The sequence below is a fragment of the Felis catus genome, chromosome C1 (genome assembly GCF_018350175.1).
Source record: "Felis catus isolate Fca126 chromosome C1, F.catus_Fca126_mat1.0, whole genome shotgun sequence".
Classification (NCBI taxonomy): domain Eukaryota; kingdom Metazoa; phylum Chordata; class Mammalia; order Carnivora; family Felidae; genus Felis; species Felis catus.
Window position 1 is genome coordinate 183,627,189 of NC_058375.1, and position 15,135 is coordinate 183,642,323.

The window sequence follows — 15,135 nt, forward strand, 5'->3', positions numbered from 1 at the left end:
CAAGTAGACTCCATGCTCAGCATGGAGCCCAACATTGCAGTCAATCTCATGCCCGTGAGATCATGGCCTGAGCCAAAACCAAGAGTTGGATGCTTGACTGAGCCACCCAGGCGCCCCTCCATGAATGTTTTCTAATTGCTCATTTTTTTAATGCTTATTTTTGAGAGAGAGAGAGAGAATGTGCAGGTGGGGGAGGGACAGAAAGCAGGAGGCAGGTTCCAAAATGAGCTCTGAGCTGACATCAGAGAGCCTGATGTGGGGCTCGAACTCATGGACCACGGGATCATGACCTGAGCTGAAGTGAAGATGCTGAACCGAGCCACGGTTTATGGCAACAAGATCTCTTTAATATTACAATTTTTAAAGTTTCCCTTAGGTCCCTTATGGTTTTTGCTATTCTCCTTCATGCTGAGGCTTGATTGTCTAATGATTCATGTTTGTCCATTAATATTTGAAATCAAGATACTAAAAAGCTTATTGGCATTAATGTAGGGCACACTGACTAATGAGTTTCACTGTCAGGTGACCAGGTGAGGCAGCATTTTCATTGGGGGACTCTCAAATGGCAGAATCTGTAAGTCTTTCCTGTTTTCCTGTATGATTCTATTTCTTGTCCCAGAGAAGTATAGGGGTGGAGAGAGGGAATAGAAATGCCTTCCTGCTAATCTGTAAGGTTAGTAACAGAGGGAAAAGGTAATTTCCCAATCTATCGATTTCTCTGGCTGCAGCTTTCAGAGGGTTTTACAATTGCCTAATCCTCATTTAGGAGTTCATTCCAGTCTGCCTCTTTGGTTTAAGAGTTTAAGTTCTTTGGGGCGCCTGGGTGGAGTAGTCGGTTAAGCGTCCGACTTCAGCCAGGTCACGATCTCACAGTCCGTGAGTTCGAGCCCCGCGTCGGGCTCTGGGCTGATGGCTCAGAGCCTGGAGCCTGCTTCCGATTCTGTGTCTCCCTCTCTCTCTGCCCCTCCCCCATTCATGCTCTGTCTCTCTCTGTCCCAAAAATAAATAAACATTGAAAAAAAAAATTAAAAAAAAAAAAAAAGAGTTTAAGTTCTTCAAACCTGGTTTATATCTGGGGTCTGCCACTTAATAGCTGAGACTTTGTATAAGCTACTTAACCTCTCACAGCCTGTTTACATTACATGTAGCATAGGTTTAATAAGTAGTCCCCAATCCAAGACTGTTTAGAGTTAATGCAGTACTACATTTAGTCTAAGGTCTACCACATAACACTATTTTCTTCCTCTCCTGTGCTCTCTTTAGACTGGTCATTCTAATAATCTTTTTTTAATTTAAAATTTTATTATTTTTTTTTGAGAGAGAACAGAGCCTGAGTAGGCAGGGGGGGTGGGCAAAAAGAGAGGGAGACACAGAATTCAAAGCAGGCTCCTGAGCAGTCAGTGCAGAGCCCGATGTGGGGCCTGAACTTGTGAACTGCAAGACTATGACCTGAGCCGAAGTTGGCCACTTTACCAACTGAACCATCCAGGCACCCCTCTAATAATCTTTTAAAGTCCAGGTGTTTCTCATCTCTTACCTTTCCTTCTCATCACCTAGCTTGGCCTTTAAATTATTTTGGGGGGCACCAGGGTGGCTCAGTCAGTTAAGCATCAGACTTCAGCTCAGGTTGTGATTTCATGGTTCATGAGTTCGAGCCCTGGGTCAGGCTCTGCGTTGACAGCACGGAGCCTGGAGCCTGCTTTGGATTCTGTGTCTCCCTCTGCCCCTCCCCCACTTACACTGTCTCAAAAATAACATTAAAAACATTTATAAAATTTTTATTATTTTTTTTAACGTTTACTTATTTTTGAGAGACAGCACGAGCAAGGGAAGGGCAGAGAAGGAGACTCAATCTGAAGCAGGCTCCAGGCTCCATGCTTTCAGCACAGAGCCCCACACGGGGCTCAAACCCACGAACAGAGAGATCATGACCTGAGCGGAAGTCGAACGCTTAACTGAGTTACGCAGGCACCCTGAGCTTGGCCTTTAAGATAATAAACTATATTAAATCCTTTCTCTAAGGTTTCTCTTGATACTGGTTTGCCTTTTGCTACTTATGTAGCTAAAACTACATTCTAGGCAAGTTGTATTCACTTAAAATGCCCATTATTCAGTCCCCTTTAATCTATGGTCATTCTTTTTCTAAACCAAGGAAAGCACAGGTATTCCTAGGTGCAGATTTCAAGTGACTTTGGCTTTTGGTCTGTGATGGACTTTATTATTCCTGTTTCTGCCCAAGCTTTGTAAACAAGGAGAGCACTGCCTCAATGCCTAGCTTCTACCAGTCTCTAAGCAGCAGCCCCAAGACCAAACCAAGTGGCGGGCAAGATCCTTCTCATCTAGAGCAGATTTACATTCTGTAGCCAAGACAGACTAGGTCCTTGGCACAGGTTAAGGCAGGAACTTAGATGTTGTTAGGCAAGATTTTGTTGCCTTCAACTCATAATATAGTAAACCTAGAAAGCAAAGTTACGTCTTGCAAATCATCCTGCCCCCAACATGCCCCACACCCAGGTACTATTTTAAAAATAGGCCACATTTCAGGGTACCTGGGTGGCTCAGTAGGTTGAGTGTCTGACTTTGGCTCAGGTCATGATCTCACAGTTGGATGGTTTGAGACCCACACTGGCCCACACTGGGTTTTGCATTGACAGTACAGAGCCTGCTTTGGATTCTGCCTCCCTTTCTGCCCCTCCCCTGCTCATGCGCTCTGAAAAATAAACATTAAAAAAAAAAAAACACACACACATTTCCATACTGTTTCCAGTGCACTGAGCCAAAAATCTGCTTTACATTCTTAATAAAAGTGAAGACACTGGGCTGACCCCACCAAGCAAGGATGCCCTTCCTCACTGTCCATTATGCTCGAATGGCATACCTCCCTTTCCACTGAAGCACACCCTTCTACACACCCTGCCCTCCTCACTTGTGGGTACCCAACAGGAATCCATTTATTATGCTGACGGTTTGAAGCAGTAACTATAACCTCCACAAGAAATGACAAATTGGCCCTTTATGACCAGACCTCAACACATAAAATAGTGTCCACAGCAATCAGCTGTCACCTTTAAAAATTTCCATTACCATAGGGTGCCTGAATGGCTCAGTCCATGACCTCACCATTCATGGGTTCGAGCCTGGAGTGGAGCTGTGTGTGGACAACTCAGAGCCTGGAGCCTACTTCAGATTGTGTCTCCCTCTCTGCCTTTCAAAAAGAAATAAAAAATATTAAAATTTCATTATCTACAGAGTAATTGTAGCAAAGAGAAACGGAAATATACTACATGCAGAAATGTTTTACACACTTGTACCAAATCCTACCCCTACCCCTCTTTGTCTATTGGCTTTCAATTTCTCTTATCTTCTAGGTCACGGAAAAGCTAACACAATTAAGTTTAAACAAATTTTTATTACACAAAGGTTGTCACATAATTGGATATTTCTCTACTTTGTACACAACTATTCTTACTCTCCACAGAAAGGCTGCTTCGTAACTTTTCATCTGGTGATGGCAAGCACTAAAATCCTGATTTTAACAGAATAATAGTAAAAATGCCTCAGTGATTTAAGTTGAAAGCAGTACATTGGTACATGGCTCTTGCATTCAGTTATCAGGAATGTACAAATGTCTTTTTATTCAAAAATACAAAATAAATTATCTGTAGGCATGGACAATGACAGCAGTAAACCATTATATGTTGTCAACTGAAACCAGTAACTGATGGTTATAGTGATTTTCTTAAACATCAGCCAGCCTTTTCTTCAGTCATTTCCTTCAACTGACTTCTCTGAAGTTATTCTTGAGGAGCACTGCCTTGAGCTTCCTCTCACAGTTCATTAACAATGGTAAAGCGCTATTCTAGGAATTAGAACATGCCACCTCCCATACCACCTCCCATTCCTCCCATTCCGCCCATTCCAGGGTCCTTCTCTTCCTTAGGAATTTCGGTGACTACAACTTCTGCTGTAGTTAACAGAGAGGCCACTCCAGCAGCATCCAATAAAGCAGTTCTTACAACCTAAGGAAAAAGTTTGATAAAATATTACCTTTATCCTTAGTAAAAAATAAGACTTAACAGAAGATTCTTGAAAGAATTTTTAGAAAATGGCCAACCATTTACCTTAGTTGGATCAATGATTCCCTTTTCTACCATATTCACAAAATCTCCAAGCATAGCATCATAACCAACTTCTGAGGAACTCTGCATAATTTTCTCAACTATCAATGATCCTTCAACACCTGCATTCTTAGCAATGGTCATTGCAGGAATTTTGAGTGTTCTCTTAATGATTTCTATACCTAAAGAAAACAAATTTTAGCAAATTTGGTTTCATTCTTTCTTTTGTAAAAATGACAACACAATTTGATACAGGGAAAACTCAACTGGGAAATTCCACAGGTCAAATCATTCCCCCCCAAGAGATGTGATTTCATCTTTCATCTGTCCTCTGATTATTAGTGTTATTCTTCCTTTGTTATACTGGTAATTGTTTTGTGATTTATTGTTCTATTTGATGGGCAACAATATTATTATAGCAGACTAAAATCACGCTGCAAATAAACTCATTTGTAAGGCAGTTTTACCAATTTTTTGATCTTCATTAGCTGGAGTTATTGAATCCAAGGCTGGAATGCACCGAAGCAGGGCACAACCCCCTCCCAGAACAATGCCTTCTTCAACAGCAGCTCGGGTAGCATTGAGGGCATCTGTAACTCTGTCTTTTTTTTCATTCACTTCAACATCACTTGTGCCACCAACCTAAGAATAAAAGAATTCCAGTTAGTATGGGCTTCTCTGATTCAAGATGCTGGCTGGCAAGAGTCATTAAAAAGCACTGGATTTTTTTATTTACTTTTGAGAGAGAGCGAGCGAGAGACAGCGAGAGAGACACACACACACACACACACACACACACACACACACACACACACACGCAGAGGGCATGTAGGAGAGGCGCAGAGTAAGAGGGAGAGAGAGTCCTAAGCGGGCTCTGCACTGTCAGTACGGAACTGAATGTGGGGCTTGAACTCAAACCGTGAGATCCCGATCTGAGCTGAAACCAAGAGTCAGACGCTAAACTGAGCCACCTAGGTGCTCTGCACTGGGTTTACTTAAAAAACAAACAAAAAACACCAAAAAAAAAGACCACGTAAAAAAGGTTGCCTACTTGTTAAAAGCGACTGCATGACTACATAGCTAATAGGGTGAGTACAGTGTCCTACATCAGTCCAACGTCAGCCTGATCTTTAACAAAACATCTTGGTTTTAAGGAAAGAATATTCCAACAAAGAAATTTTGTATAATATATATCTCCATGATGAAGTTATTTCCCCCAAACATTTTAGTTACATGGCCCTAGTGGGGAATACCAAAGAAACAAAATCATTCTTGAGCTCAGAACCTAGGAAGCTCATTTACAACAACGAATCTTACCTTCAGCACAGCTACTCCATCTGAGAGTTTTGCCAGACGTTCATTCAGTTTTTCCTTTTCATATTCACTAGTTGTGATATCTAACTGTTCAATGATTTCTTGGATACGTTTTTCAATTTGAGCCTTGTCACCTTTTCCTTTTAAGAGCATAGCATCATCTTTGGTCACAATGACTTCTCCAACTTTTCCTAAGTCATGAGGCTGAACATCTTCAAGATTTAGAGTCAACCCTTCTTCTCCGAACACCTACAAAAACATTTAAAAATGAACCACTTGCAGCTTAGTTTTTCACTGTACCAAGTCTGTAATACATCACATGGGTGTTTTGATGAGAAAAACATCTTATAATACTGTATTTCTTTGAAACATGAGATTTTAAGATTATGACTAGTCCAGAGAAGACTTGATCGAGTTTCCCAGTGCATTTCCAACTTCTCAGTTAATCAAATTAACATTAGCTTTATTTGAGTATAAACTCAAACAACTCCTCAAAGGTCATATTTTTGGTGATATCGGGACTGGACCTTAGGCCTAAACTCTTAAATCCTATGTGGTTTCTACAATATTTTATTAAAAAAATTTTTTTTTTACTGTTTTTGAGAGAGAGAGCAAGACAGAGGGAGGGAAGGGGCAGAGAGAGGAGAGGGAGACACAGAATCTGAAGCAGGCTCCAGGCTCTGAGCTGTCAGCACAGAGCCCGACCCAGGGCTTGAACTCACGAGCCGTATCACGACCTGAGCCGAAGTCGGATGCTTAACTGACTGAGCCACCCAGCCAATATTCTTAGAAACAAATTAGTCTTGGGGTGCCTGGGTGGCTCAGTCGGTTGAGCGTCCGACTTCAGCTCAGGTCATGATCTTGCAGCTTGTGAGTTTGAGCCCCGTGTCAGGCTCTGTGCTGACAGCTCAGAGCCTGGAGCCTGTTTCAGATTCTGTGTCTCCCTCTCTCTCTGTCCCAACCCACTCGCATTCTCTTAAAAATAAACATTAAAAAAAAAAAATTAAAAAACAAAAAAACAAATTCGTCAAATAACCCTATTCTTGGGCTAGACTCATGGTAAGTTAGACAGGGGACCTTAGCAGTATTTAATCCAACCTATACCTCCTAAACGTCCAACATAAACACAAATTAATAGTTTAGATAATATCTGACCGTGAAAAATGTAAAATTTACCTATAAACTTCAGACCTGGAAGTATAAAACATTCAGTAAACCAACATCACATTTATTTTACTTACTGCACCACCAGTAGCAATAGCCATATCTTTAAGCTGGTTCTTTCTATTGTCACCAAAACCTGGAGCTTTGACGGCTACAACCTGAAGACCAACTTTCAGCCTGTTAAGAACAGTTAATAAAAATCAGATTTAAATTTAAAAATGCTTACCTAGTTCTTAAGTTCTAAGTACTATGATTACTTAGGAAACATACTTTTTTTTATTTTGAGAGAGAGCATGCAAACAGGGGAGGGGCAGAGAGAGAGGGAGAGAATCTGAAGCAGGCTCCAGGCTTCCAGCTGTCAGTGCAGAGCCCGATGGAGGGCTCAAACCCACAAACTGTGAGATCATGACCTGAGCTGAAGTCAGACACTCAACAGATGGAGCCACCCAGGCGCCCCTGGAAACCACACTTTTTACAATTTTTGGCTTTCTTACAACTTTTGGTCAAATTAAGACAGGAAAGGGCAACTTTCCATTCATCCATATTTGCCAATATCCAATCACCTTCGTAATAAACTGACCTTACTTTCCAGTTAAACTAGACCCAGGAACAAAAATATTATCATAAGCCAAACACCTTTAACTATGACATAGTGATAAATCTTTATAATTTTCAAAAATCAGAAGAGCTAAATTTTAATTTTAAAATATTTAAATATTAAATTTGGGGATCTAATGAGTATTTACTACTGCTCTATGGGTTCCATTTAGTAGTAATCAAGTTACTACTAGTTACATTTGAGCAAGCAGTGTTCTTAATCTGGTTCCTTCGTAAATGTAAGTATTACTGATAATAACATTAAGCTCACCTGCAATTTTATCAGATACTGAATGCCTGGAATATATAATCAAAGAAATGTCCCCTTGAGACCAGATAGTGACACAGAAGGAATATATGGACACTAAAACAAAATTGGTCTATTAGAGCCAAATAAAAATCAGAGGGGTAAACTCTGATAATATGCCAAGAAAATCAGACACCCAACTTTACAGCTACCAGTAAAATGGCTCAGTGAAACTCTGTAGGTCTATTGTTTTTTTATTTTGGTTTCAAATCCTACAATAAGACTTTTCAGATCCCAAAAAGCAAATCCAAGCTAACAAACATTCCAGGATAAGTAAACTCACTCAGAGCTTTTGGGTCAAGCCATGTAACTCTCCTACATACCTGTTTCATTTGTGTTATTTCCATTATAATAAAATTGGAAATATTACTTTTAATATACCTCAATTCCAGGATTAGGAGCACATTTTAATGATGTCCTAAGGAGCGCCTAGCTGGCTCAGTTGGAAGAGCATGTAACTCTTGGTCTTGGGGTTGTGAGTTCGAACCCTACATTGGCTGTAGAGATTACTTATTTTTTAATGCCCTAAGATTCTGTTTATAGCATTAAGCACCTGCCTTAAAGTCAAAAGTAATACATTATAGATTAAAAAAAAATTATCTTAACCTCAACTTATCTTAGATTGAGTGCCAATTTATTTCAGCCTATTAATTTTTTCTTTTAACAGATTATGTAAAATGCTGATAGCTAAATACACTTTGATCTAAGGCTTAGAAAATGATAGTTTACTTCTCATTCAAAATTGTAATTGTGAAAATATTTTTCCAGATAAAAAAACTTAGTCATTTCTTCTAAGCAACTGTAAACATTCATAATAAAAAATGGACACCATACAAAATTAGGCTATCTTATGAGAAAGTTGCACAAAATACTATGGATTTTCACATAGAACCCATTCAAAAACAAAGAACCATTATAACTGGACCAAGAGTTCATGAAGCACACCTGTATCACACATACCTCTAAATACAAACACAAGTGGTTCAATGTGAGGGTACATAATAGAGATTTCAAACATCAATACAAAAAATTGCCTTTCATCTGAAAATGTAAACCAAACACCACTGCCTATTACCTATTCAGAACAAGTGTACTCAGAGCTTCTCCATCAACATCTTCAGCAATTATGACCAAGGGCTTACGGTGAGCATTGGCAATTTCAAGAGCAGGTACAATGGACTGGACACTAGAAATTTTCTTTTCACTCAACAGAACATAGGCATCTTGGAATTCACATTTCTGCCCTGTAAAAACAAAAAACATTTTAAATCAATGTTAAAACATTAACAATATTTTGAAATAACTGCAATTTCTTTAAATGAAAAAGCTATAACCCAATTTCAGTACATTTCAAGTGACTACTGAGTTCATGTTTTTCCACTTTCATTTGTCATTTACAGTAACTTTTGGAATACATAAATTTATTTTCTTAAAAGTATGGCCTAATGCTTATAGTTCGACACATGACAAGCTCTATTTTTTTTTATTTCATTTACTGACTTGCTCTTACCTTTTGATGTATTAATAAAGTATGGAGAAATATAACCTCGATCAAATTTCATGCCTTCAATAATTTCTAATTCATCATTTAGTGTTTTTCCATCCTATAACAAATCAAACAATTAGTTGTATGAATTTCATTAAAGAAACACAAAAATTTTTAATTATGGACCAGATTAGGAGACCCCATTGATCACAAAGGATCCAGGCAGAACTATGCAAATGCCCCAGGACATCCAACTCCCAATTCTGCAAAAACTTCAAAAATACATATTTGAATTTTTATATTGAATGTGTTATATACATATGCAACACACAGTTTGAATGTTTTATTTGGAAAACTGTTTTGATCACCAGACAACCCATACCAAGCTATCATAAAAAACACACTTGGGGCGCCTGGGTGGCTCAGTCAGTTAAGCGGCCAACTTCGGCTCAGGTCATGATCTCAAGGTCTGTGAGTTCGAGCCCCGCATCGGGCTCTGTGCTCACAGCTCAGAGCCTGGCGCCTGTTTCAGATTCTGTGTCTCCCTCTCTCTGACCCTCCCCCATTCATGCTCTGTCTCTGTCTCAAAAATAAATAAACATCAAAAAAAAAAATTAAAAAAAAATCACACTTGCCTTTACTGTGATGACACCTTTCCTTCCAACCTTTTTCATTGCATCAGAAATGATGTTGCCAATTTCTTTATCTCCATTTGCAGAAATGGTAGCAACCTAAAACAATCAAGTTACTCTTCCAAGTTAAAAAGTTAAGGCCAGTGTTCTCAATCAACTCCCTTTCCTTTTCCTAGTAACTTCCAAATTGATAGTGTGTGTGGGAGATACAGTCTAACAGTTCTAAGGAAATGTTGGTTCTGTTTTCAATTATCATTTGGCTACATTGTTTTTAAAAGATATGACAAACATACAACTACTCTTAAAAAAAAAGACTCCCCCCACACCCCGAAAAAGTGATAATATTCTAACATGACAAAAACTATGTACCTTTTGACAAATGACTAAAGAACGTTTTCCATACAAAAAAAATGAGTTTTACTCAGAGCCAGGTAGAACTAAAGTGACAGCCCACTAAGACTCCAGCTATGGTCACTGCATTATTTTCAAATGTTATTTGGCAGTAAGAAAAATGCTTTCAATGTTAGTGACTGGTTAGTGTTGTTATTCTAACACTGGTATGTGATTACGGAATAAAATCACATGTTTATTGTAAAATATGACAACTCCTTACCTGAGCAATTTCTTCAGGGGTTGTCACAGGTTTAGACTGCTTCTTAAGTTCAGCAATTACAGCATCAACAGCTAACATCACACCTGATTTAAGAATAAATGCCATTAACAATGCTTATTCTCTCATGGTTTCTTGTCAAGTAAAAATTCCAATTCATATTAAATGCTTTAATGTGTTAATACAGCCTAAACAATACTTCTGTGCTGGCACTTCTCCTAATCACATGGAGTTGGATGGTGCACACTCAAACAGGAAGTCTGATAAATGAAGAACCAGGTCAAAATTATTCTGAAAACTGTACTAAGGAAAAAAAAAAACTATGGTGTATAATTTCAAGAATCTCACCATTCAACTCATTCTGTGTAAACTATTCCCAGTCCAATCATGTTGCATGTTTCCAACAGGGTCACCCAACATTTCTCTCAATTGAAAATAAGGGATTATGCCCCTAGGGTTGTTTTTAATTTTGAGAGAGAATCCCAAGTAGGCTCTGCAGTGTCAGCAGAGCCTGACTTGGGGCTTGATTTCACAAACTGTGAGCCAAAACCAAGAGTCAGATGCTTAACCGACTGAGCCACCCAGGACCTCTATACCCCTACAGGTTTTAATATCTGAAATCTCCTCCTTTAATATGTAATTATAAATAAAATATTTAACAGTCAACAGCAGCACAGTATGGATTTATGAGAACCTCATTTTGTTCAATGGGATGAGTGCTGGCTCTTCCCTTTATTTTGATAAAGGGTAACTTCAAGAAATAAATCCAAAGAAAGGCATGTAGTAACAATCACTTTTTCAGGGAAGTAATTTTAATAAACTCAATTAACATTTGTCCATGATTTATATTCAAACTGCTTTCAATGAAACATTTATTTGTACCTTAAACACTGAAATAGATGGGATGCTGATACATCAGTGTGCTGGGATGCCAATTCTGACAAAATTGTTAATGGCACCCCACTTTACTCTCAAGTCTTCTCTAATTTGGACAGTAACACACCCTATAGATAAGCAGCAATTACATTTTCAAGATACAAAAAATCAAGTTTTAGTACACAGCTAATTAACAGCAGTGACAGGACTTAAGTTTGTATCACCATGAAGCTCAAGCTAAGGAGATCTTTAAATGGTGGCCTAGGGGCGCCTGGGTGGCTCAGTCGGTTAAGTGGCCGACTTCAGCTCAGGTCACGATCTCGCGGTCTGTGAGTTCGACCCCCGCGTTGGGCTCTGTGCTGACAGCTCAGAGCCTGGAGCCTGTTTCGGATTCTGTGTCTCCCTCTCTCTGACCCTCCCCCGTTGATGTTCTGTGTCTCTCTGTCTCAAAAATAAATAAACGTTAAAAAAAAAAAATTAATAAATAAATAAATGGTGGCCTAGTTTCCCAAAGCAAGCAATAATGAACAAAATGAAGACCAATAATGCATTATGTGCTGTTAAGAGGCAAAAACAAAACAAAACAAAATCCTGCTTTTATGTATACACACACACCCTAAATTTGTCATCCTGAATGAATGATATAGTTTGTTTAGCCCTACTCTGTAAAATAGCAAAACTGTTTAATACTCTCTCCCTGCTCTAATCCCCACAAGTTTACTATCCTCAAGGTATACAGAACATGCTGTATCTTCCACCAAACTGTTCCTTTGGGTGGCGGGGGGAAGAGGGGGTTTGGGGGGGTCTCTAGACACAGGGAAGGGAAGGACAACAAAGAATGTCTTAGTCCTATTTCTCTCAATGCCTAGCATAGTACCCATCACATAAGCCAGGCATCCAATTGCTATTTGCTGAAGAAAAACTCCATATAAGATTGTTTTTAAGAGAAAGGAGAAGTAAGAGTCGACTTTCTAAGACACTTCAAAACACTGTGGTGACAATGAAGACATTCCTACCTCTCCTGATTTCCACTGGATTAGCACCTTTGCTAATCTTCTCGAAGCCTTCCTTGGCAATAGAGCGTGCCAGGACAGTAGCAGTAGTGGTGCCATCTCCAGCCTCTTCATTTGTGTTATTGGCAACGTCTTGAACAAGTTTAGCGCCAATATTTTTATATTTATCTTTTAAATCAATTGACTTTGCAACAGTCACACCATCTTTTGTTACTTTGGGACTGCCCCAACTCTGTTCAATAATCACTGTTCTTCCCTAGAATTGCAGAGAAAAAAAAGTGACAGAATCACATACTCTCTAAGTACTATTTAGCGTAAAACAGGAACTTTTAATAAAAAAGTAGTTACTTGAAAGCCTCAACACAAACTGTCATTATTTAATCAGATCTGAAGCATGTAATTTCAAAGGCAGGTTCATCAGTGTTCTTAGGTTACAGACAAAATGACCTCTCTGTTGCCAAGTGTATAACTTTGGATGATCTTTTATGGAAGATACAGATCCTAGACTGAAAGATGTTATCTCATAAAAAAACAAAAACACAAGATAAACCAGATCAATTTGGTAGATAATAAAATGTCAGAATACTCTTCACATAATTTATAGTTTTGTCTGGTGCCTGCTGTCTTTGAAAATAATGTGAAACTTATTTTTAAACTTGCTTTAAAATTTAGTTACTAAAATACTAGCAGCAAGACAAATACAGTTCACTCTTCCAAGGCTGGTTCAATGTTAAATCTCAAACACAGTACAAACAGTACTGGCAGCTTCTAGATTTGAATTAAAGGTGCTACTTGTGAGGCAGGCAAATGCCATATTTTATATAGTACATATGACTACTTTGATACTGGAACCGTTAACCTGAAATCACGCATCACTACACTTGTGCATCATCTTCAAAAGCCTCAAGTTACGTTTTTACTCCTCACCAACCTCTAAGTTAAAGAAGATTTAACATTTTAAATGTGCTTTGGAAAACAATGAACAGCAGAAAAGTAAAACTAGTACCTACAAACACATACTTGAGGTATCACTGGAGCTAAGTTACACACTAACGTCAATATTTGATACTAACTACTGGGAAAAAATCCAAAACTTAAGCAGGCAAGCAAGATTAATTCTACTTTCCGTTTAGGAACCCACCTTGAGTTGTGAGTTACCACTGGATTACATCACACGTCATATGAAATAAAGTTTCCCGAATTTGAAAAAAAACTTAAGCTTTAAGACCGTTAAATCAAGTTAAAAAAAAAAAAGGTTAAGCGGTAATTTGGAACTCTTTTATGTAAACTGGGATTTCTCAACAATGGAGACTAAAGTATTTACTGTCTATGTGACATCATTAAAATATTATTCCTTAATTCAAAATGCTATAAATTATAACACAATAAAATAAAAATATTGATACCTTTGGCCCCATAGTAACAGCTACAGCATCAGCTAAAAGGTCTACACCTTGAAGCATTAAGGCTCGGGCATCTGCACCAAATTTTACATCTTTGGCATAGGCCCGAGTAAGATGAGGAGCCAGTGCCCTGGACACTGGCCTAATTTGGCGAAGTACTGCGGGTAATCGAAGCATTTCTGTTGGGGGGAAAACAATCAGATTATCAGTACATTTATACTAGCACTATCCGTGGTGCATTACAGCACAAACATGACACCTGTACACCACAAAACAAGAAATGTTAGATACAAGCTGTATTGATCCCTGCCCTACACGCGGCTCACGTTAACATAGGTTCAAACACCAGCTACTAACATAAGCTTGAAGAGGCCGCTCCCACGCCTAACCTAGAGAACTAGCACAAAGTACACCACGTCTGTGAATCCCCACAGCCACCTACCCCAGCCGCTAAAAACGAGTTAATCTTTCACCGCTAAAATAGCCTCCTGAGCAAAAGTGCTCCTAAAAAAACCAAATCTGCAGGAAGGGGTAAGTTATAAACCAGAATGACCAAGGGAAAAAAAATATTCCGGACGGTGCAAAAAATCCGTTTAGTAACAGGAATCTTTGTATCTACTCAGGGCTACTGTATCCAACTATCCGCAGGGCCGCGATGCTGGGGGCCAAGGCCCGGCTCTCTGCGCCCAACCCCACGTGTCTGTTTTTAGGACGCCCTCAGCAAGGTCAAGGGTGGAGATGCCGTACCTCAGCTGCCCACGGGGCCAAAATCGGTTCCCACGCGGCTGCGACCACCCTCCCGGGGGCCCTACAGTCGATCAGGACAGGGCTGCAACGAGAGCCCACGTGAATATACGCCCCCGATTGCATACAAACTACCGGGCAAGCCCTCCCCCCTGCGCCCTGCCCGGGCTAGCAATCCACGCCGCACGTGATGGACACCGACATGGACCCGTAAGGCCTGGCCCGGCGGGTCCGGGCCTGCGGCGCCGTAGGGAAGCCCTGGCTCTCCCCTTCCGGCTCAATCAGGCAGGACCGCGGCGGACGGGGAAAGGCCCGGCTCCCGGGTCCCGGGTCCCAGGCGTCTGGGAGAGGCGGCGCGGGGCGGCCGTATACCTGCGGGGCAGCGGCAGGGCGTGCGGACGATGAGGCAGGCCGTCGGAGGCGAGTGAGGGACAGAGTGCACGGCGCACACGGCAAAGAGCCCGTGTCCCCTCCCTCCGCCGCTTCCCCCCGCCCCGCGGCACCGCGTGCGCGGGCTGCGCCCACCCCTTCCCCTCCACCGGGGCCCCGCAATCGGCAGTCGCCGCGCCCAGCTCCGCCCCTCCCTACCCGCGCAGGGCCAGGCAAGTGAGCTCAGTCCTCCCAGTCCGGCTTAGGCTAGTTCCCGGGCTGTACTCGGTTCGAGAACTTTCTGGGAAGCGCTGCGCTCTCTGTGGGTCAAGGTTCAGAGCGCGTCATTTCCGGGAGAGGGGCGAAGAGCTAGTACTTTCACCCCGGCAGGCGGCCTAGAAAAGCCTAGAAAGAACTCCTCTCTTCTTCCGCCTCCCCGTCTTCGCGTCAGTGGCCGGCGCACAACTCTCGGGACGAATCGCGCGGCGCGCTGGTGCAGCCA

At 40.8% G+C, this 15,135-nt stretch overlaps 1 protein-coding gene across 3 annotated transcripts; it reads right to left on the reverse strand.

Moving 5' to 3' along the window:
- Positions 1–3,389: 3,389 nt before the first annotated feature.
- On the reverse strand, positions 3,390–15,116 carry HSPD1 (heat shock protein family D (Hsp60) member 1). Of its 3 annotated transcripts, XM_019838416.3 has the most exons (13): positions 14,637–14,652; positions 14,268–14,349; positions 13,524–13,699; positions 12,121–12,373; positions 10,232–10,314; positions 9,622–9,717; positions 9,011–9,104; positions 8,576–8,744; positions 6,674–6,773; positions 5,436–5,681; positions 4,586–4,760; positions 4,122–4,300; positions 3,390–4,019 (listed from the first exon to the last, which is right to left on the reverse strand). In XM_019838416.3, exons 3-13 carry the CDS (start codon positions 13,695–13,697, stop codon positions 3,867–3,869), a joined length of 1,722 nt encoding a protein of 573 aa, XP_019693975.1. In that variant the 5' UTR covers positions 13,698–13,699; positions 14,268–14,349; positions 14,637–14,652; the 3' UTR covers positions 3,390–3,866. The 3 variants fall into 3 exon arrangements, with proteins under 3 accessions (XP_019693975.1, XP_006935512.1, XP_003991044.1); XM_006935450.4 differs by lacking the exons at positions 14,268–14,349; positions 14,637–14,652 and adding an exon at positions 14,853–15,116; XM_003990995.5 differs by lacking the exon at positions 14,268–14,349 and having other exon boundaries at positions 14,637–14,768.
- Positions 15,117–15,135: the final 19 nt, after the last annotated feature.